General features: G+C 34.7%; 1 protein-coding gene across 4 annotated transcripts in view; it reads left to right on the top strand.

The window, feature by feature from the left end:
- Nucleotides 1-22,399, top strand: part of PDS5B (PDS5 cohesin associated factor B) — a 206,074-nt gene that overhangs the window by 62,469 nt on the left and 121,206 nt on the right. For all 4 annotated transcript variants that reach the window (XM_063101929.1, XM_063101928.1, XM_063101930.1 and 1 more), the window contains exons 2-6: nt 14,089-14,215; nt 17,555-17,758; nt 20,461-20,547; nt 20,655-20,752; nt 21,391-21,517. In XM_063101929.1, coding sequence (XP_062957999.1) covers nt 14,108-14,215; nt 17,555-17,758; nt 20,461-20,547; nt 20,655-20,752; nt 21,391-21,517 — 624 coding nt within the window. In that variant the 5' untranslated portion in view covers nt 14,089-14,107. The remainder of the gene's footprint in view (nt 1-14,088; nt 14,216-17,554; nt 17,759-20,460; nt 20,548-20,654; nt 20,753-21,390; nt 21,518-22,399) is intronic.

The raw sequence follows: 22,399 nt of genomic DNA, 5'->3' as shown, positions 1-22,399 counted from the left end.
CCTCTCTTCTTTTCACCTTCTTCTTACCTTGTAGTTTGGTGTTTATTCCCATCATTCTCCGAAAATGTTTTTGCTGACATCATACTGTATGTTTTCATTGAAGGCGTCATCACCATATACCACCCCTCCATCTTTAGACCTTTTTTCCCTAAGTTTTTATAACAATTATCCTCATTTTCTTGCCTTTCTTGATTTTCCTGTTTCCTTCCTGATTTCTATCCCCTATCCCTATTAATATAGGTATTGCCTCAAGGTTCAATCTTGGTATCTCAGCTCACCCTACACTTTTTCTTTATTGATCTTATAAACCCACAAAGCATGAGCAGTAGATCATCCTAAAATATTTTCTGGCCTTGACTTTTCTCTAGAACTTTAGATGTATAATCTATAGTTTCCTTCTAGACCAAACTTAATTTTTCCCAAGACTTGTTCTTTCACTGTTTTTTCTCCCATTTCTGCTATGATGAGGGCAGAGATTTCGTTATATTTGCTCATCATTGCATTTCCAGTTATAGCATATTATATTGCAACAAGTAAATTCTCAGTAAATATTTAAATAAATTACTTTCCAGGAACAAAGAGTTTGACTCTTACCATCATCTTCTACTTCTGTGTTATAACCATTTGTAAGTCTTATCAGTCTTCTTGTTTTGCAGTCATTGCCTGCAGTTAGGTCCTCATTTCTTTTTATGTGGAATTTTGTGGTAGTTTCTTAACTGGTTTTATTTGTATTTGGTTTCTCCTCTGTCTAGTCTGTACTGCCAGTTGTAACCACAATTCTTTAGAATAGTTCTGGTCATTCATTCATCAAGTATTTCTTGAATACCTACTACTAATACCTATTATGTATAATAGATACTAGCATAAAATGATATACTATGCTTGTTTTAAGCTTATGGTCTAGTGGGAGAAACAGACATATAGAAATAATAAGTATAGTAAATATGATGTGAAAAATGCTAATTGTAGTAGTTTCAAAGTGTGACTAGCTGTAGGGGGAAGAGCCTAGCTGTGCCTGGTTGAGGCCAGGGAAAGTTAAAACGTAGGTTTGAGACATTAAGGTTAATAGAGTTTTGCTTAGTAGACAAGGGCCAGTAAGTCTGTTTCACTCTGAGGAAACAGCCTGTGTATAATTCACAGAGGTATTTCAAACCTCTGCTTACAGTACCACTGCTTATAAGACTGAAGTGCAAACTGTGTAACCTGCCCCTTTGTTGGGTCTTACCTTTTCTTTCTTGGCTCACTTTTACTTCCTTCCATCTTTTCCTTCAGTCATACTTCTAGTCTAGTAAAAAATTCTTAATTTTCCTCTCTGAAATTTACTCAGATTGTTTTCTCTGTCTTTTAGTTCTATATATTGCTACCACTTCACCCCCATCCATTTATAGAAGTGGTCTTTCAATCTTATTTTTTCCAAGCTTGTTGTTTATTATTTGTATCAGGATAATTTCGGAATCTATAGTTTGCCCTGCTAAAATGTTCTGCAGTTAATAAGTACTTGATGAATTTTTGACTATGTGATGAGTATATTGTACTAGGTCACTGTGTCTACATTATTTAGCTGTGGTCTGTGGCCACAGTCATTTCTGTTGTTATGGGTGATGAACAGCTTTTGTCTCTGTTGAGGCAAGGCAAGAGAGACTTTCTTCCACTCCAGGCTTTGTGGAAAACTGGGAAGCCTGCCACATTTATCTATCTTTTTCTGGAATGATTTGTCTTAGGCCTTTGCTAAGTATCTTCTTTGGTTGAAGGAACACAGCTATGAGCTTTGTTCATGCTAGATAGTTAGTGCTTTTCCTAACCTGAGACCATGAAGTTATTCTTCTATATCATATTCTAAAAGCTTTTACATTTTCTTCCATTTAGGTTATAATCTCCCTGGAATTCATTTTGTGTATGGTGTGAGATATAGGTACAGTGTCATTTTTAAAAAATATAGATATGAAAGTGTTTTTTAGGACTTTATATCATGTTCTCTGTCCTTTCTTTACTGATCTACTCTGCCACTGTTTTAGTGTACAGTATTAAGTTCCATGTTTGTGAGGTTTTGTTTCTGAGCTCTCTGTTATGTTCCAGTGATCTTTTTCTGCACACCTACCACACTGTCTAAATTACTTTAGCTTTATAATGGGTTTTAATATCTGGTAGAACAAATCTATTTACTGTTTTTTATTCTTGCTATTCTTGGCTTTTTGCATTTACTTATAAATTTTAAAATATATTTGTCAAATTTCCTTAAAAAAGAAAACCTAGGACTGATTGGGATAGTATTGAATCCATAAGCTTCTATAAGTGGGGAGATTTATTTTTACAGTATTTGAGACTTCCAGTCCATGGACATGATATCTCTTAATTTATTTAGGTTTTCTTTAATTTCTATCAGTAAGTCTTTATGATCTTCTCTGTAAAAGTACATCTTCTGTTAGATTAATTCCTAGGTAGTTTATGCTTTTCAATGTAAATTGTATTTTTAAACTTCTTGGATGCTATTTATATGAATATAGTTGCCTTTTTTAATTAAAAAAAAGTTTTATTTTGAACAAACTATAGACAAAAAATTGCAAAAATAGTACAGAGAGTCTTGTGAGCCCTTTACCCATCTTCCCCCAATAATGATATCTTATGTAACTGTAGTATATTATCAAAACCAGTAACTTGACATTGGTACAATACTGTTAACTGGAACGCATACCGTATTCAGTTTTCTCAAGTTTTTACATGACATTTTCTGTGTGTAGTTCTATGTAGCTTGATCGATTGTATAGATTCATGTAACCACTGTTACAATCAAGAAGGAATTTCCTCATGCTGCTTCTTACCCCCATATCTGTTCCCTTGCAACTGCTAATCTGTTCTCCTCTTTTAGAGTTTTATCATTTTGAGAATGTTAAAATGTTACCATACAATATGTAACCTTTTGAGATTGGCTGTTTTCACTGACTATAAGTTATTGCATTTATCAGTAATTTAATTCTTTGTTTAGCTGAGTAGTATTCCATTGTATGGATGTATCAGAGTTTAACCATTCAACTGTTGAAGGATATTTGGATTGCTTTCAGTTTTGGGGAATAATGAATAAAGCTGCTATAAACATTATTATCCAGATTTCTGTATGAACGTAAGCTTTCATTTGTCTGAGATAAATGCCCAAGAGTATGATTGCCAGGCTGTATGGTAAGTACGTACAAGTTTAGTTTTAAAGAAACTGTGAGGCTATTTTTCACTGTGGCTGTATCATTTTACATTTCCACCTTGTATGATAGATTCAGTTTCTTTGCATCTTTGTCTGCATTTGGTATTGCCACTCTTTCTTATTTCAGCCATTTTAATAGTATATGATGATATTTGTTTCATTGTGGTTTAGTTTGCATTTTCCTAATTACAAATGATGTTGAACATCTTTCATGTGCTTATTTGCCACCTGTGTATCCTCTTTGGCCAAATGTCTGTTTATGTCTTTTGCCCACTTTATAATTGGATTTTTTTTAATAGCGTCCTTTTGAGAGTTCTTTATAGATTTTAGGTACAAGTCCTTTATCAGATATGTGTTTTATAAATATTTTCTTCCACTTTGTAGCTTGTTTCGTCATCCTCTTAACAGAGTTTTTCATAGAGTGAAAGTCTTAAATTTTGAAATTTATCAGTTTTTTCTTTTATGGATCTTATTTTTGGAGTCATTTCTAAAAACTTTTGACTTAGCCCTAGTAGTGAAGATTTTTAAAAAATGTTTTCTTCTAAAAGTTTTGTAGTTTTACATTTAAATTCATGATCTGTTTTCAATTACTTTTTATATGAGGTATCAGGTATTTAGGTCAAGGTTTATTTTTCTTTTTGCCTATGTATGTCCAATGGCTATAGCACTATATGAGGAAAAGACTTATCGCCCCCTTCAGTTGCTTTTGTACCTTTGTGAAAAATTAATTTTCCATATTTGTTTGGGGCCTATTTCTGGGTTGTCTATTCTGTTCCATTGATCTGTGTGTGTATCCCTTTGCCAACATAATGCTGTCTTGTTTGTTGTAGCTAAGCAGTACATTTTAAAATTGTGTGGAATGATTTCCTACCACTTTATTCTTTTCCAAGGTTGTTTTAGCTATTCTAGTTCCTTTGCTTTCTGTATGAATTTTAAAATGAGCTTGTCTCTATGAAAAGTCTAGCTGGATTGTTGAAAAGTCTAGCAGGATTGTTGATAGGATCCTTAAACCTACAGCTCAGTTTGGGGAGAATTGACATCTTCACCATGTTGAGTCTTCCAATTTGTGAACATGGTATGTTTCTCCATTATTTAGATCTTCCGTGATTTCTTTCATCAGTGCTTTGTAATTCTCAGCATACCAGTTCTGTATCTGTTTTGTTAGCTTTATATTAAAGTATTTCATTATGGGGAGGAGTAACTGTAAGTGGTATTGTGTTTTTAACTTAGGCTTCTCTGTTCCTTGCTGTTATATAGAAAAACAGTAGATTTTTGGATGTTGATTTTATATTCTGCAACCTTGATGAAATACAGGCATACCGTGGAGATATTGTAGGTTCAGTTCCAGAGCACCACAATAAAGGAAGTCACACAACTTTTTGGTTTCTCAGTGCATATAAAAGTTATGTTTACACTATACTGTAGTCTACTAAGTGTGTAATAAATAGCATTATGTCTAAAAAAAGTATATACCTTATTTAAAAAACACTTTACTGCTAAAAAATGCTAATGATCACCTGAGCCTTCAGTAAGTCGCAATCTTTTTGGTGGTGGAGGACCTTGCTTTGATGTCAATGGCTTCTAACTCATCAGGAAGGTAGTTGGTGAAGGTTGGGGTGGCTGTGACAATTTCTTAAAACAAGATAACAATGAAATTTGCTGCATTGATTGACTGTTCCCTTTCCTGAAAGACTTCTTTGTATCATCCAATGCTGTTTGATAGCAGTGTATCCACAGTAGAACTTCTTTCACAATTCGAGTCAATCCTCTCCAACCCTGCTGCTGCTTTATCAACTAGTTTATGTAGTATTCTAAATCTTTGCTGTCATTTCAGCAGTGTTCACAGCATCTTCATCAGGAGTAGATTCCATCTCAAGAAACCACTTTCTTTGCTCATCTGTAAGAAGCAACTCCTTATCTATTAAATTTCTGTAATGAAGTTGCAGCAATTCAGTCACATCTTCAGGCTCTACTTCTAATTCTAGTTCTCTTGCCGTTTTTACCACGTTGGTAGTTACTTTTTCCTCTGAAGTCTTGAATTCCTCAAAGTCGTCCATGATGGTTAGAATCAGCTTCTTTCAAATTCTTGTTAACGTTGATATTTTGACCTCCTTATATGAATCACGAATGTTCTTAATGGCATCTAGAACAGTGAATTCTTTCCAGAAGGGTTTCAATTTACTTTGCCCAGATCTATCAGAAGAATTGCTATCTATGACAACTAAAGCTTTGTGAAATGTATTTCTTAAAAAATAAGACTTGAAGTTGAAATGACTCCTTGATCCATGGGCTGTAGAATAGATGTTGTGTTAGCAGCCATGAAAACAATATTAATCTCCTTGTACATCTCCATCAGAGCTCTTGGGTGACCAGGGATACTGTCAATGAGCAGTAATATTTTGAAAGGAATCTTTTTTTTCTGGGCAGTAGGTCTCAACAGTGGGCTTAAAAATATTCTGTGAACCATGCTGTAAACGCATGTGCTGTCACTCACGTTTTGTGTTCCATCTATAGAGCACAGGCAGAGTAGATTTAGCATAATTTTTAAGGGCCCTAGGATTTTCAGAAAGGTAAATAAGAATTGGCTTCGATTTCATCTCACTAGCTGTATTAGCCCTGAATTAGTCTGTTTCTGTTGCTTATAGCAAAATACCTGGAACTGGGTACTTTGTAAGAAAATGAAATTTATTGCTTACAGTTTTGGAGGCCGGGAAGTCCAAAGTCCAGGGAACACAACTGGTGAGGGTATTACTTGGTGTTGGCTTCAACAACTCCTTTTAAAGCCCTCGGAACCATGCCCACAACCACCATTAAACCATTCACTATGACAGGGTCCTCATAATCTAATCAACTCTTCAAGGCCCCACTTTTAATGACCATAATAGGATTTCCCACCCTTTTAACAGTCACAGTGGGAATCAAGCTTCCAATACATTAAACTTGGGGGACACAATTCAATCCATATCATTCTGCTCCTGGCCCCCAAAGTTTATGTCCTTCTCACAAATAAATGCATTCATTACATCCCCAAAGTCTTAACTTGTTTCTCTTTAAAAGTCCAAAGTTCAAAGTCCCATCTGTGAAATTAAAACAAGTTATCTACTGCCAAGATAAAATGGTGGGACAAGCATATGGTACATATTCCCATTCAAAATGGGAGAAATAGACCAAAATAAAGGAGTAACAGATCTTAAGTCCATAACCCTGCAGGACAGGCATGAAATCTCAAAGCTGGTGAATCATGTACTTGACTCCATCCATGTTCAGTGTCCTTTGAACAATGGTGCAGGAGTTGGCTCCCCAAGTCCTCAGGCAATTCTGCTTCTGTGGCTTTCCTGGTCTAAGGCCATGTTTTAGCTCTCACAGGCTGGCTTTGCACACTGGTAGCTTTACAGTTCTGGGGTCTCCTTGGCAGTTCTGCTCTCATGGCACCACTAGATATAGCACTGATGGGGTTTCTCTGCAACTCTGGCCCCACATTTCATCTTGGCATTGCTCTAGCAAAGACTGTATGCAATGATACCACCCCTGTGACAGATCTCTTCCTGGGCCCCCAGGCTTTTCCATACATCTTTTAAAATTGGGGTGGAGGCTCCCAAGCTTCCATAGCTCTGGCATTCTGTGAACCTGCAGACTTAACACCATGTGGATGCTGCCAAGCTTCTGGCTTGTATCTTTCAAAGCTGTGGGTCCAGCCACACCTGGGGCCAATTTAGCTACAACTGGAGCAGCCATAGCAGCCAGGGTGCTGGTGCAGAGAGCAGCTTCCCAAGGTGGCCCTGGGCAGCAAGTCTGTGGAGGGTGCCTCATGCCTGTTCCTGGAGACCATTCTGTGTCCCTAGGCCTCTGGGCCTATAATGAAAGATGCAGCCTCAGATATCTCTGGAATGCCTTCAAGGTCTTTTTTTTACCTTCTCTTGATAATCCCTTTCTTCTGTACTAATCTTTTTAGCAAATAGTCATTGGTCTACACCCTTGCTTTTGTGGCCAAGCTGAAAGTTTCCCAATGTTTTGCCATCTTCTTTCTTTTGAATTATAAATTCTGGCTTTACCTCATGCCTTTTCTGCCATAACTCAGAATAGGCTTAGAAATTTCTTTCGCCATATACCCTGGGGTCAGCACCTTGAAGTTCTATATTCCATAAAACTTTTGGGCATGAACAGAATGCAGCCAAGTTCTTTGCCAGTTCATAGCAAGGGTGATCTTTGCTACAGTTTCCAATGAGTCCCTTCTCATTTACTCTGATATCTTCTCAGGATGGACTTCACTGTCTGTATTTCTATCAGCTTTCTGCTCACCACCATTTAACCAGTCTCTAAGAAGTTTCAAACTTTCCCTCATCTTTTTGTCTTTTTCTGAGTCCTCCAATCTCCAACCTTTGCTCAACACCCAGTTCTAAAGCTGCTTCCACATTTTCAAGTATTTGTTATAAGCAACACCCCACTTCTCTGCCTTAGTCCATTTCTGTTGCTTATGACAAAATACCGGGAACTGGGTACTTTGTAAGAAAATAAAATTGGTTTACACTTTTGGAGGCTGGGAAGTCGAAAGTCCAGGGAACACGTCTGGTGAGGGTCTTCCTTGGTGGTGGCTTCAGTGACGCAGGGTATTACATTGTGAGATGGCGGTAGCAGAGAGACAGACAGAGAGACAGACAGACTCTCACGTGCTCTTCTTTTGAAGCCCTCAGAACCATGCAGAGTCCTCACGATCTAATCACCTCTTCAAGGCCCCACTTTTCAATTACCATACTAGGCCCCACTTTTTGATTACCATACCACCCTTTTACAGTCACATTGGGGATCAATCTTCTAATACATAAAACTTAGAGGACACAATTAAATCCATATAAAGTCCCTAATAGGAGAGTCACCCTGTCCTTTGAAGCTTCAAAGCCAGGCATTGACTTTTCCTCTTTAGATAAAAAGTCCTAGATGGCATCTTCTTCCAGTGCAGTATAAGAGTGTTTTGTCGTCATTGAAAAAGCTGTTATTTAGTGTTGCCACCTTCATCAGTGATCTTAGCTAGCTCTTCTGGATGATTTGCTGCAGCTTCTACATCAGCACTTGATGCTTCACCTTGCACTTTTTTGTTTTAGATACAATTTCTTTCCTTAAACTTTATGAACCAATCTCTGCTAACTTCATACCCTTTCTCCTGCAGCTTCCTCACCTTTCTCAGTCTTCACAGAATTGAAGAGTTAGAGATTTGCTCTGGATGAGGCTTTGGCTTAATGGAAGGTTGTGGCTGGTTTGATCTTCTATCCTGACCACTAAATCTTTCTCCATATCAGCAGTAAGGCTGTTTGCTTTCTTAATCATTTGTGTGTTCACTGGAATAGCACTTTTAATCCTTCAAGTACTTTTCCTTTGCATTCCTAATTTGACTAACTTTGGTGCAAGTGGCGTGGTTTTCAACCTGTCTCAGTTTTCAACATGCCTTCCTCGGTATGCTTAACCATTTCTAGCTCTTGATTTAAAGTGAGAGATGTGCAATTCTTCTCTTTACTTGAACACTTAGAGGCCTGTGTTAGTACGTTTCTGTTGCTTAGAACAAAATATCTGGAACTGGGTAATTGATAAAGAAAATTAAATCTATTGCTTATGTTTCAGAGTCTGGGAAGTCCAAAGTCCAAGGAACACGTTTGGTGAAGGCTTTGGTGGTGGCAACAGTGACCCAGGGGTCTCACATGGCAGAAAATGGTGGAGCAAAGAGAGGCTAACCTTCTCATTCACTCTCATTTTAAAGCCCCCCAAACCATGCCCATGACCACCATTTTTAATCCATTCACTACAGCATGGTCCTACAGTGTAATCACCTCTTCAAGGTCCCACATTTCACTTACCGTAATAGGATTTCCCACCCTCTTAACACTGTCAAGTTAAGAAGGTCAAGTTAAGGGGGGACACTCAATCCAAGGCAAGGCTATTGTAGGGTTATTAATTGGCCTGATTTCAATATTGTTGTGTCTCAAGGTGTAGAGAAGCTGGAGGAGAGGAAGAGAGATGGGAATGAGTGATGGTGGAGCAGTCAAAATGCGCACAACGTTTATCAGTTAAGTTTGCCATCTTATATGGGTGTGGTCATGGTGCCCCAAACCAATTACAAGAGTAACATCAAAGATCACTGATCACAGATCACCATAACAGATAGTAATAATTATAAAGTTGGGAAAATTACCAAAATGTGACATAGAGCCACAGAGTGAGCACATACTATTGGAAAAATGGCACCGATAGCCTTGCTAGACCCAGGGTTTCCACAAACCTTCAATTAAAAAAAACGCAGTATCTGCAAAGCACAGTAAAGTGAAGCACAACAAAACGAGATATGCCTCCAATAGTTTGTTTTTTGTACACTCCTTTGGGATCTTCTATGTAGACAATCATGTCATCTTGAAGTAGGGACAGTTTTATTTCTTCCTTTCCAGTACATATTCCTTTGTTACCTGTAGGTGACTGATGTTTGTATATTGATTTTTCTCCTCTACATTCTTGCTAAACTCAATCTTATTAATTCAGGTGTTTTATCTGTAAATCCGTTCGGAGTTTCTGTACACAAAATTATAGTGTCTGTAAATAATGACCATTTGGTTACTTCTTTTTGAATCCTTTTGCCCTTTCTTTTTCTTTCCTTCCTTTGTTGATTAGCATCTTATTTACAGTGTCAAATAAAAGTGATGGTAGTAGGTATGCTTGTATAGTTCCTGATTACAAATAAAAAGCTTTCGATGGATTATCGATAAGCATGATTTACGCTATAGGGTATTTGTAGCACTCTGCTTTTCTCAGATAAAGTAAACTTTCATCTAATTCTTAGTTTACTAAGGTTGTTTTTCTTTTTTGTTTTACAGTCATGAATTGAATTTTACTGAGTATTTTTTCTTCATTTATTCAGATTTTTCTTTTTTAATCTATTAGTGTAGTTAATTTAACTTTGTATTCCTGGGAGAAACCTTTTTTTAAAAAAAAATTGCTGTGTTTGGTTTTCTAACATTTTGTTTAGGAGTTTTGTATTTAAGTTTATGAGTAAGATTAGGCTGTGATTTTTACTTTTCTCTTTTTCTCATTGGATTTTGGTATCAGAGTTATGCTAGCTAGTTGTGAAGGATTCCCTTGTTTTCTATTCCTTGAACTATTTGTATGACATAGGAATAATTTCTTCCGCAGTTATTTGTTAGGACTCACTAGTAAAGCCATCTAGACGTGGATATTTTTCCTTGTGGAAAGATTTATTATTGATTCTGTTTCTTAATAGTTTTTTTCTTCTTGAGTTAGTTTTGATAATAAGATATATATATTTTTTCATTTTATCTAAATTTTTAAATTTTATGTCATCAAATTTGGAAGATTGGCCTGTGATTTTTGACTTTATCTTGTGATTTTTTCTTTCTTTCTTTTTTATGTTTGTTGATCAAATATGGATTAGAACTTTGTTGAACTTGTTTTTTTCCTTTGCTTTTCTTTTTCTTTTTCTTTTTCTTTCTTTTTTTTTTTTTAAATTCATTGATTAGAAGAATGGTGTTTACCGGACAGAGGCTGGGGTAGTTGGAGAGACGGTGGGGTTGGAGAGGTGTTGGTTAAAGGATACATAATTAACTTACAAGGAATAAGTTCAAGAGGTCTGTTGAACAGCATGGTTGCTTCAGTTAATGATGATATATTCTTGAAAAATGCTAAGAGAATGAATATTGTGTTCTCACCACAAAATAGCTGTGTGAGGTAATGCATCTTTAATTAGCTAGATTTAACCATTCTGCAATGTATATATACTTCAAAATGTTGTTTGTTATACATGATAAGTACAATTTTATGTCCATTAAAAATAAATAAATTTGAAAATGTGGTTTTAAAATTTTAAATATAGGAAGCTTTTCTTGTTTTTGTTAAACTTTTTGTTGAAGTATAACATACATTCATATAAGAACAAAAATGATGTCTCTAGCTCTCACTTTACACAAAGTGAAAACACTTGTGTAACTAGCACCCCAGAAGTCTCTTTCCAGCCCACTTTTAGTCACCATCTCCCACCAAAGGTATTCACTATCCTTGTTTTTAACATTATAGATTAGGTTTCTTTGTTTTTGAATTCTGGCATAAATGTAATCATACACTATGAAGTATTTTGTGTCTGGCCCCTTTCACTTAACTTTGTAGTGTTAATCCACATTATTGTGTGAGGCAATAGTTTTTTCACTCGATAGTCATAGCTTTATTGTTTTTTGTTGCATGAATATACTGTAATTTATTCATTCCTACTGTTGATGGGCATTTTGTTTTCTGTTTTGGCTACTATGAATAGTAATGCTATTAATATTTTTCTATGTCTTTTGTTGGACACATATATTACTTCTATTGAGTAAATGCCACGGAGCGGGTTCTGGAGCATACTTATCTTTTTTTTTTATTGATATTTAGCTTAAGTGCTTTCTTTTGCTCAGTGTTTGCATGGTACAGTAGTCTTCCCTCTTTTCTCTGAGGGGGATACATTCCAAGACCCCCGATGGATGCCCGAAACTGCAGATAGTACTGAACCCTATATGTGCTATGTTTTTTCATATATATACATACTTGTGATAAAATTGTGTCTATAAATTAGGCGCAGTAAGAGATTAACAGCAGTAAGTAATAAAAGAGAACAAGTATAACAATATTTATACTGTATAATAAAACTTATGTGAGTGTGGTCTCTCTCTCAAAATATCTTATTGTATTGTACTCACCCTTCTTGTGATGATGTGAGATGATAAATACTTATGTGATGAAATGAAGTGAGGTGAATGATGTAGGCATTGTGACGTAAAGGGAAAATTCCAGAAATAAACAATACATAAGTTTTAAACTGAGTCCGGTTTTGAGCATTGTGATGAAATCTGGTGCCATACTACTCTGTCCTGCTTCGATTGCCATTAGTCACTGAGTAGCTGTCTCTGTCATAGATTGATTGTGTAGTATTGCAGTGCTGTTGTTCCAGTAACTCTTATTTTACTTAATAATGGGCCCAAAGATCAAGAGTAGAGATATATTTTCAGATCTTGGTTTACCGTGGGTAATGGAAATTGCAGAATGTGAAACCTCAGATAAGGGAGGACTACTGTATATTTTTCTATCCTTTTACTTTCAATATTTTATATCCACATTTTTTTTGTTATATCTTTTAAACTCTCTATATTGAAATCCTAAAAATCTTGTGCTTTTAGCCTGGTGCGTGTACACTATATTCAGTACTTGGTCCATGTATACTATATATAGTACTTAGTATGTGCTAAACGATGTTCTAAGTGCATTATACATACATACTTTCATTCTAGCTCTCAATTTCATTTGTCTAATTTGTCCTTATTTCACCCTGTTCTTGAAAATTCTTTTTCTTGGATGTAAACTTTACATTTGCAATTATATTCTTTACCCACACTGAAGATGAGACTTTGCTGTTTTCTGGCTTAAATTGTTGCTGTTGAGAAGTCACCTATTAATTTAAATGCTGTTTCTTTCAAAGTAATATGTTTGCTTTAAGATTTTGTTTTCTGGAATTAGTATAATTATTTTGAATTTAATCCAGTTTATCTTCTTGAATTTGTAGATTGATACTTTATGATATTCTCTATAGGTACTTGGCCTCTGCCTTATTCCTGTCTGGTATACCCATGAATCATAGGTTACAGTTAGACATTTCTATCCTTTCTTCTTCTATATATTCCAGTTTTATGTTCCTCTGTGTTGTATGCTGTATAATTTCTTCTGATCTCTCCTCTAGTTCACTAATTCTAATAGTTTTTCTGTCTGCTAATAAGCTCATCCATTGAGCTTTTAATTTTGGTTAATTTTTTTCGTTTTTGGAAATTATACTTTTTTTCAAATCTTCTAGATTACTCTGTAATTTTTTATTTCCTGAAGATATTTTCAGAATTATCTTTTATTTCTTTAAGATTATAAGTATAGTAGTTTTATGACCTGTTTGACAGTTGTAATGTCTGAAGAATTGTGGGTCTGTTCTTGGTGTTTGGTATTTCTCCTGGTGCTTGCTTATAGTTTCTTTAGGTGCTTGGTTATTTTTGACTTGATACTGCTCATTGTTCTAGAAACATCATAGTGAGGATTCTTTGATGCTTAGGATGAAGGCACCCTTCTCTAGGCAGGACTTGGATTTATTTATTTTAGGTGCTTGGGGGGGTACTATCAGTCAGTGGTCACTGAATTCATGATTTGAGGTTCTCTGGACCACTTAGGTCATGTGAATCTCCCTAAATGTGTAGGTCCATGGCCAAAACTAATGAGCTGTTCCTGCCCTGTATTCATTATTGCTCTGTTTAGCAGTAAAGCAGCCTTCTCTGCTGTCCCCTGCATGGGTTGGGGATGTGGGGGAAGGGAGCAATTGTTGATTTCTGGTTTCCCATCTCCTTTGCGGGTATATCTTTTTGGGGTGGTGTAGTGTTCCACATTAATGTCAGGAGAGTTTGTTAATTTGACTCTCTGCCTTTGCAGGTACAGATTTACCTCTGTCTGCCTTGCCCTATGGGACCACCAAAACCAAATCCTACATTTGTCAGGTTGATGAATGCCCATATTGCATAAGTGAATATAATGTTCTAGTTCTCCATTTACTTCTTTAGGTTCCTGTTTTCTCTTAGATTTTGGTTTTAATAATTTGTGGTACTTTTAAAATATGCTTTTTTTCCCCCCTAGCATTTATAGTTTTTCTTTTTTCTAGTTGGAGGGTTAGTGTAAATAATGTAGCTTGTTACTAATGGAAATGAAAATAAAAATAAGTACCACTGTAAATTAGGAGGTAATTATAAATTGTTTTGGGGGGCAGGTTTCCTTTTATGTTCATTATAAATGGTGTGTATACCTACTTTTTGGTTGGTTTGCATCTGATAGTTTTCTTGTTTTAGGGGTAAAAATATTTCCATCATGGCTCATTCAAAGACCAGGACCAATGATGGGAAAATTACTTATCCTCCTGGTGTCAAGGAAATTTCAGATAAAATATCTAAGGAGGAGATGGTGAGACGGTTAAAGGTGAGTAAAATTGAGTCAATTTTTTGGATATCTGTTTAGGGTGAAGGTCCCCTGTGGAAATCACATAGGGCTGTATCTTGTTAGGGCAACTTAAAAAAGCAAATCAAAGCATCAAGTAGCAGAGAAGGGATCTAAGGGAATATAGCAGATAAGTAACAGTAGGAATTTCTTGGCTAATTGGAGAGCAATTAGAAAGTGAAGCATAGATTTTTCTAAGGCCTCCTGTACTAGGGTATAAAGAACAAGTCCACAAAAATCTTAGATTCCTTTTTGTCTGCACAAAATTGTCTCCTTTCTAATCTTCTTTAGCTCGTTTCTTTCCTTTCTTTCTTTTTTTTTTTTTTTGGGGGGGGGTGGCTGGCCAGCATGGGGATCTGAACCTTGACCTTGGTGTTACAAGGCTGTGCTCTAACCAACTGAGCTAACCGGCTACCCTTTATTTTCTAAAAATAACTATTTTTAATCTGAGAAAGGAAGTTGTAAGTCTTTGTACTGAGTACTCAGGCTATATTTTACTTTCTTGTAAGTTGTTTTGAGAGTAGGTCACATACAGCAATGAAACAAGATTGATGGTGAACTTACATAGATGAGGCAGTCACCATATGACTAGGGTTTCTTTATATGTACAGAAGGTCCCTGACCTACGATGGTTCAATTTACAATTTTTCAACTTTATGATGGTGTGAAAGTGTTACCCATTCAGTATCCTCCTCAACTTATGATGGAGCTACCTCTGGATAAACCCATCCTGAGTTGCAAATATAAGTCAAAAGTGCATTTTCAATTTAATGATATGATGGCTTTACCTGGCCATTACCCCACTCTGTAAGTAGAGGAACATCTGTATTTGAATAATGTTTCACCTTTTCCTTCAAGGCAGTGATGGTCCGTTTGGTTGTTAAAATGGTTAAAGGAGCATCGTGATCAAGGAGAATGTTAAGCTGATTTATCAATTAGTTTAGATAGTCTTTATTTTTGTCCTTTTTTTTTTTTTTTTCTTTTCGTGACCGGCACTCAGCCAGTGAGTGCACCGGCCAGTCCTATATAGGATCCGAACCCGCAGCGGGAGCGTCGCCGTGCTCCCAGCGCCGCACTCTCCCGAGTGCGCCACGGGCTCGGCCCGATAGTCTTTATTTTTGAACATTCTCCTAGGTTGTATATACCTAGGCTTTTATGTTGCTTGATATATTATTATTATTTACCTGGATGTCAGGGCTGAAAATTTTTCCTTAATTAATCATTCAAGGCCCAGGAACCTTAAAACAAAGTATTATTTTAATACTGCTACATGGTGTATTTTTATAAAGAGAAAAGGATGCTAATACTATTTAAAATTTCACATGATCTTAATATTATACATTTATATATAAAATATTAGTATGCCAGATATCAGAGGTTTATTATTCAAAGGAAAAGACATTTTTGAGCAGATTAATTTTGCCATTAGGTGGACATTTTATTTAGTTGGGAATTTGTGTATATTTTATTAAAAATAGTCTAGCTACAAACCCCTTCTGTGATGTTTCATTTTCTTTTTATATTTTCTTGACCTATTGAATTTTTTAGAGAAATTAATATTTATTTCCTGAGATTAGTTTATAATCCCGGAATGATAGGTAAACATCCCATTGTTTGCTGAGAAACTAATCTTTAATTCAGACAGAGGCTAAATAGATTAACGCTGTCTTTTACAGATGTTATTTTCTCACACATCTTTAATTTAGAGGACTTATATGAGTTATTAATGAGTTTTGTAACACCGTTTGAGTTATAGGCAGTAGTGAGGAATTCCTATTACCTGGACCCTGAGCAAACTTTGTTGTTAGTCTTGATGGAAAGATTTCCATAGTACTCACATTTAGTGTTTGTAATATCTTTTCATTATTTTGTAGACATTTATTCCTGACAGTAATCTGGTTAACATACCTTTTCCTCTTTTATTTTCCTAATTTACACTTCCCAGTATTTTTTAGCATCCTTCTCCTTAGAGAAATATAAAACAGATTTTTTTGTGGGATGATAGTAATTTTTGAAATGTACAAGTACTTGCGTAAGTTTTATAAATTATAACATTTTGTTAATATATAAGGTGACATTGTTTATATAATTTCTAGTTTTTCCTATAACATTTCATTCAATTTACTTGAGCTCTCTTTCGTGAAGAGATTCTAGAGAAAGAAATAATTTTGTGCACCCCCCCCCGTATCTTTTCATAAACACTTAGGCTATCAAAGCATACATTTTACATCTTAAGAGTAATAAAATTAAAAAGTGAGGGGAATAGCCCTGGACATTGTAACCTTAAAGTAATTGTAGTGCCAGATTGGAAGGATTAGTCTACTATTAGTTCTGGCATCTAGCTTAATGAAACTGAGAGGTTGCTCTGTGAGGAACAGTGTTTTCCATGGCTGCTTTGAGAATTCAGTACGAAATTGAACCATTTTTTACTCATAAGTCTAGCTCTACAGCAAGTGGAAATACTTGCGGGATAAAGGACCAAGGCATACACATCGATAATTGGCAGCCAACCCTGCTTGTTGTATGGTATTTGCAGCACCACCTAGTGGATGCTAGGTGGTCACCTTTCTATTGGAGTGGTATTTAAATGTCAGTTCCTGTCAAATTAGACAATTTTGTTAAAAAGTCTCATTTGAAGTAGGAATAATAGAGTGAGGCCATCATTGTAATGACTAATACCTAAATTAGAGAAAGCTCTTCACAGAATCCATGCTATACCATTCTTCACCGCTCTTACTTCCATCCCATTTCTTTTATGTAAATATTTTTGAAAAAGGAACAATCCTGTAGGTTCCTTCTTACCACATACATGCTGTTGAATCATTAACTCTCCATATCATAATCTCTTTTACTGTGGCACAAGAAATATTTTGTTGGATGCGGTGTTAGTCACTTCATGGTAGCTTTTCAATGTTTAGGGTTATATCTTTGACATTTTTTCTTTAATCTGTTTTTTTTTTTTTTTTTTAACCTGAATATATAAAACCATGTGTCTGGACAGGTTTAGTGGCTCAGATAGAAAACTAAGTTGTCACCCTAAGTTTTTCTTTAGGGATATACTTTTTCATTTAAGATCAGTTTTAAACTTTTAAAATCTGGTTAGCTCATATGTTAGAAAAATATTTTACTTAGTCTTTTAAAGAAAAGTTGTTTACCTTGTAGTTTTAGAAGTATATTGTTTTCTCAAATAGACATTTTCTGCAGAAAAATCAAAGTATATTTATTTGAGGTTAACCTTTGTAGTTAATTTGTCCTTTATCTCAAATGTTGTAGCATTTTCAATGGAACCTTTGACTATTTGATTATTTTGTTTTTGTATAGATGGTTGTGAAAACTTTCATGGATATGGACCAGGACTCTGAAGAAGAAAAGGAGCTTTATCTAAATCTAGCTTTACATCTTGCTTCAGATTTTTTCCTCAAGCATCCTGATAAAGATGTTCGCTTACTAGTAGCCTGCTGCCTTGCTGATATTTTTAGGATTTATGCCCCTGAAGCTCCTTACACATCCCCTGATAAACTAAAGGCAAGTACTGATTTAAAGAACTGCTGAGATTGAAACTTTGACTTATCTTTTTAACTGAAATGGAAGTTAAAGTATTTACATAATTGCTTTGAATTCTTTGATATTATCCATTTACATAATTGCTTTGAATTCTTTGATATCAGCTGCTGCAGTCTTTAAGATCTGTTTTCTTTAGTACTTACTTTTGAAAAACAATTTCTGATCTTCAGGATAAGAAGTAGATTAATATAGTATATACTATATTTTTTATATTATGTCATCATTAGCTCTGTTTCTTTTAATACAATTTGGGGGCAATTCCCTTTCCCTTTTGGAAATCCATATTGAAGCCATGGTCATTATTTATGAGATAGTACCTAGTATAAACCTGAATTTACAATATATAATCCTAATTTATTTAATGAAAAGTGTGATGTAAATTATTTTGAAGAAAATACAATGAACAGAATTTTAATGGAAAGGTAGAAAAGAAATGAAGTACTTGGACTATGGTGGTTGTGAGCATAACCAAAAGAATGTCAAATCGTTAAAAGATGAGAAAAGAAGGGGAATAGCATGATCCATTTACAAAAATGGTGGCAGAAAGCATAAAATAATTAGAGCTGTGTGAAGATATCAAATGATTATAAGGCACATCATGTAGGAATTAAAAACACAACAAATAAAAGATAATTGTGGAAATAGGTTAGAGAATGAGTGTATAGGAAGATTATTATCTACAGTGTAAAAAAATGGCAATTTATGTTTATTTTATTTAATAAATATTGATTTTAGTTACATGTGAGGAACTGGGTTTACAATGGTGGGAGGAAAAGAAACAGACATGGTTCTTGAACTCATGGAATTGCTTCTTGATAGTTGGAGTGAGGCAAGCAAATCTGCCAGAATTGAGGTATGGGATGTCCAAACTGGTTTGGGCATGCTTTTTTTTATATGTTGGTTGGTGAAATCTCAAAATTAGGGAGGTAGAAAGCAATATTTGTCATTTACAGGTGGAATCAAGCTGGTCCTTGTAGTTGCATACTCGGGTGTATAGTTTGACTTCTAATTGTGAACCTCTTATTTGGAGATACTTAATTGGTTTAAGGAATGATTGTGTTTTTTGACTGTAGGCTGTGGCTCTTCTTCACTACTTGTCTTGTTCACATTCTCATGAAGAGAAGTCTAACTTAAGAGTGCTCTTACATAATTTATTTACCTCTCTTGTAATTTTCTCAGTTTGCATGTCAGTGACCTATCTCAAGATTTTGGGGTACTGAAAAGTCTTCCCGAAAGGATAGCTACAGATAGATCTATTTATGTAACAGGATAATTTATGAGAAGAATATTGAAGAGCTGAGACTAAATTAGGGATATTTTGTGGGATATTTCTTAGCTGAAATATTTAAAATGTCTTATTTTTCTGATCAGATTTTTGATTTTATTCTAAATACCTCTTTTTTCTTTTTTGAGATAGTACTTAAAAATTAACGACTTTGAGGGTGCTTTCTAAATACTTATTAGGATAGTTTTCACTGTATTTTGACTAACATCAAGTTCGTATTTTTGTCTACAGTAGTGTTATACATATTAGAAAATTGTGACACCTTGATCCTCACCTTTCCACTGTCAGTTTGTTATTGTCATTAGCAAATCCTTATTACACACTTGGCATCATGTTTAGGTCAGAAATTGTTTGGAGAGGTTATAAATGAGTGACAGTTGTCTTTACATCCCTTGATAGTTAATATGACATGCATTCTCTTTTAGACAATTCAGGAAGGGTTCATTCATGGAGAACATATTTTACACAGTACTACAGTCAAAGTAACCATTTTTGAAGATTGTACCTTTGATCGTACTTTTCTTGAAAAGTTACTCAGTCATTTGCGTATTCTATTTTCCCCTTTAAAATATGCTTGTTTATTGTTTTATTTATAGGGAAACATTTTTTCTCTTATTGATTGATAGCATGCTTCTTTGCAGAATTAGCTTTTGTTATTTTAAGCCTTTTTAACTTTTCAAAAACATCATCTACATTTCTTTGTCAACTCATTTCCATAAAAACTTGACTGAAAGTGACATTGAACCTCTCTTTACCCAGGTAGGGCAGCAGGTGGTGGCGGGAGTCAGAAATCTAAAGCAAAAGATGAGAATAGACTGAGAAATGGTGGGAGGGGGAAAGCAAGTAATTATAATGATAGGAAGCCTGACAAGTTGACTTCTAGGGATCTTTTAAAAATTTCTAAGCTTTTGTGTCTGATCTATTTTCTTGTCACTTGGCGATTTGATTTTGGAATTTGAAGTTTCCTGAACTGTGCTATTGCTGTATAATTACCATACATTGTGCTGTTCCATCAAACCTGATCAGCTCTCAGTCATTGCAATATATTTTATTCTGTTAACAATTAGCATAAACTTTAGTCAAGTCAGTTTTCAGGTTTGTTTGCTTAACTTACTATAAGATGAAGTTTTTCTTTTCTACTTTAAAATCATGTTAAATGACTTACTGTTTTCCTATGAAGGTTAGTAAAGTATTTAGTGTTTTTCATATAAAGATGTATGTACTTTTAAGCAATTCTAGCCAAATACAGTTTTTTCCTGGTTCTTTACAATTAATCATGATATATACATATGAGTGCTGAATTAGCTTTAGGAGTTTTGTGTATATTTTCATTTAGCATTCATAATCTAAACAGTACTTTGTCTTTTTTTTTTTAAAGGATATATTTATGTTTATAACAAGGCAGTTGAAGGGGCTAGAGGATACAAAGAGCCCACAATTCAATAGGTATTTTTATTTACTCGAGGTAAGCAATATCTCGAGGTGACGTTTTCAACTAATTTTTTTGTGCTTGTATATTTTTATAAATTAAAAAGTGTTTACCTTTCATGTTTTTTTGCCTCTTATTTTTAGAACATTGCTTGGGTGAAGTCATATAACATATGCTTTGAGTTAGAAGATAGCAATGAAATTTTTACCCAACTATACAGAACGTTATTTTCAGTTATAAAGTAAGTTTATTTTACTAAGTATTTAACATTTTAAAATATGAAAGTAAAGAATTTTTAACTTACAGGTTGATTGACATAAACTATGCTTGTTACAATGGATATTAGAAGGCTTAAGAATTGTAACTAAAGAACTCATTTAAATTTATTTGTGTAGGTGTTTTTAAAATGAGTAGAGCTATAAATCAACTTTGTCTTGAAAGGAATTACTGGTTAGAAGAGTGGCATAGGCCAATGTAAAATATTTTTTTGATTATATTGTTACCTGTTATTTAAATTTCATATTGACTCCTTAATACATGTAGCTGTTTAAGCTTTTTGTGTACTCAAAATTGTTTACTAGAATTAACTTCAAAGCCATTTGAATTTCTGAATTTAAGGTAAAATGGAAGTTGCATTTGATTTAATTACTTTTGATTGTGAGAGTAGTTAAGATTAGGGAAAAGTAATCCAGGAAATGTAGTTAAAAATATATTTTGGATATTATTGTAAGATTTGAGAGAGGGAAACTTTAAATGAATATATAGAATTTTATTTAATATTTTAGTCTTGTTTTTATTAAGTGTAATGTTTGTATTATCTTATCATTTAATCCTGTACATCTCAGTTATACTTTAAATACAATACATTTTGAATTTCAGCAATGGCCACAATCAGAAAGTTCATATGCACATGGTAGACCTCATGAGCTCTATTATTTGCGAAGGTGATACAGTGTCTCAGGAGCTTTTGGATACAGTTTTAGTAAATCTGGTACCTGCCCATAAGGTAAGTAGCAGTGTATACTGAAATGTGTCTTTTTTTTAAAAAAATTTTTTTGGCGGCTGGCCATTATGCGGATTTGAACCCATGATTTTGGTGTTACCAGCACCATGCTCTCCCAAGTGAGCTAATGAAATGTGTTTTGAGCCCGTTAATATTAAGGTCCACAATTTGTGCTTAGATTCTAAATACAGTTATCCTCCTTTAACCTCAGTTTTGGAGAATCTGTTGATTAATATTAATACATATTTGTTGTTTAATGTGTAATAAAAAATGATATACTTATTAGTCACTAATGAAATGAAAAGGAGAAATAATAGATGTAGTCCATCTAATAAGATATCTGTGATAATTCAGTTTTGTATAGAGTGTATTTTGGGGATTGAGTTAATAGCTAATTAGATGCTATTATATAACTTTATATGTTGGGAAGTGGAAGCATTTAGGGTCTTATCTAAAAGATGGTGATAATGTAGATGGAGAGAAGGGGTGAAATTAAAAGAGAAGTTGCTACTAATTGGGAGGCAAGGGATTTGTTGATTATAGTGTTTCTTGCCCGGGTTGTGGTAATCAAGGTGTTTCTGTATTTTTTTCTGTGTGTATGTGTTGTGTTTTGATTTTTGCAAATGATTGACTCTCCAGTAAGCAGTGAAAATATGGTTCTGTGATTTAGGAGGAGTCTGAGTTAAGGACCATACAGGAATTGTATACAGGAGTCACCAGTGTAAAGATCTGTGCAAATTTAACACTTCTCTGGCAAGGTGCAGTCTCAGTGTACAGCTACACGGCATTCACACAAATGATGCTTAAGTGAAAATGACCTTATAATCCAAAATTTCGGAACTGCTAAAGAAAATAGTCTGTCAGTGCTGAAAGTCAGCAGACACT

Source organism: Cynocephalus volans, chromosome 7, assembly GCF_027409185.1.
Source record: "Cynocephalus volans isolate mCynVol1 chromosome 7, mCynVol1.pri, whole genome shotgun sequence".
Lineage (NCBI taxonomy): Eukaryota > Metazoa > Chordata > Mammalia > Dermoptera > Cynocephalidae > Cynocephalus > Cynocephalus volans.
This window is presented reverse-complemented; position numbering and strand designations above follow the sequence as displayed.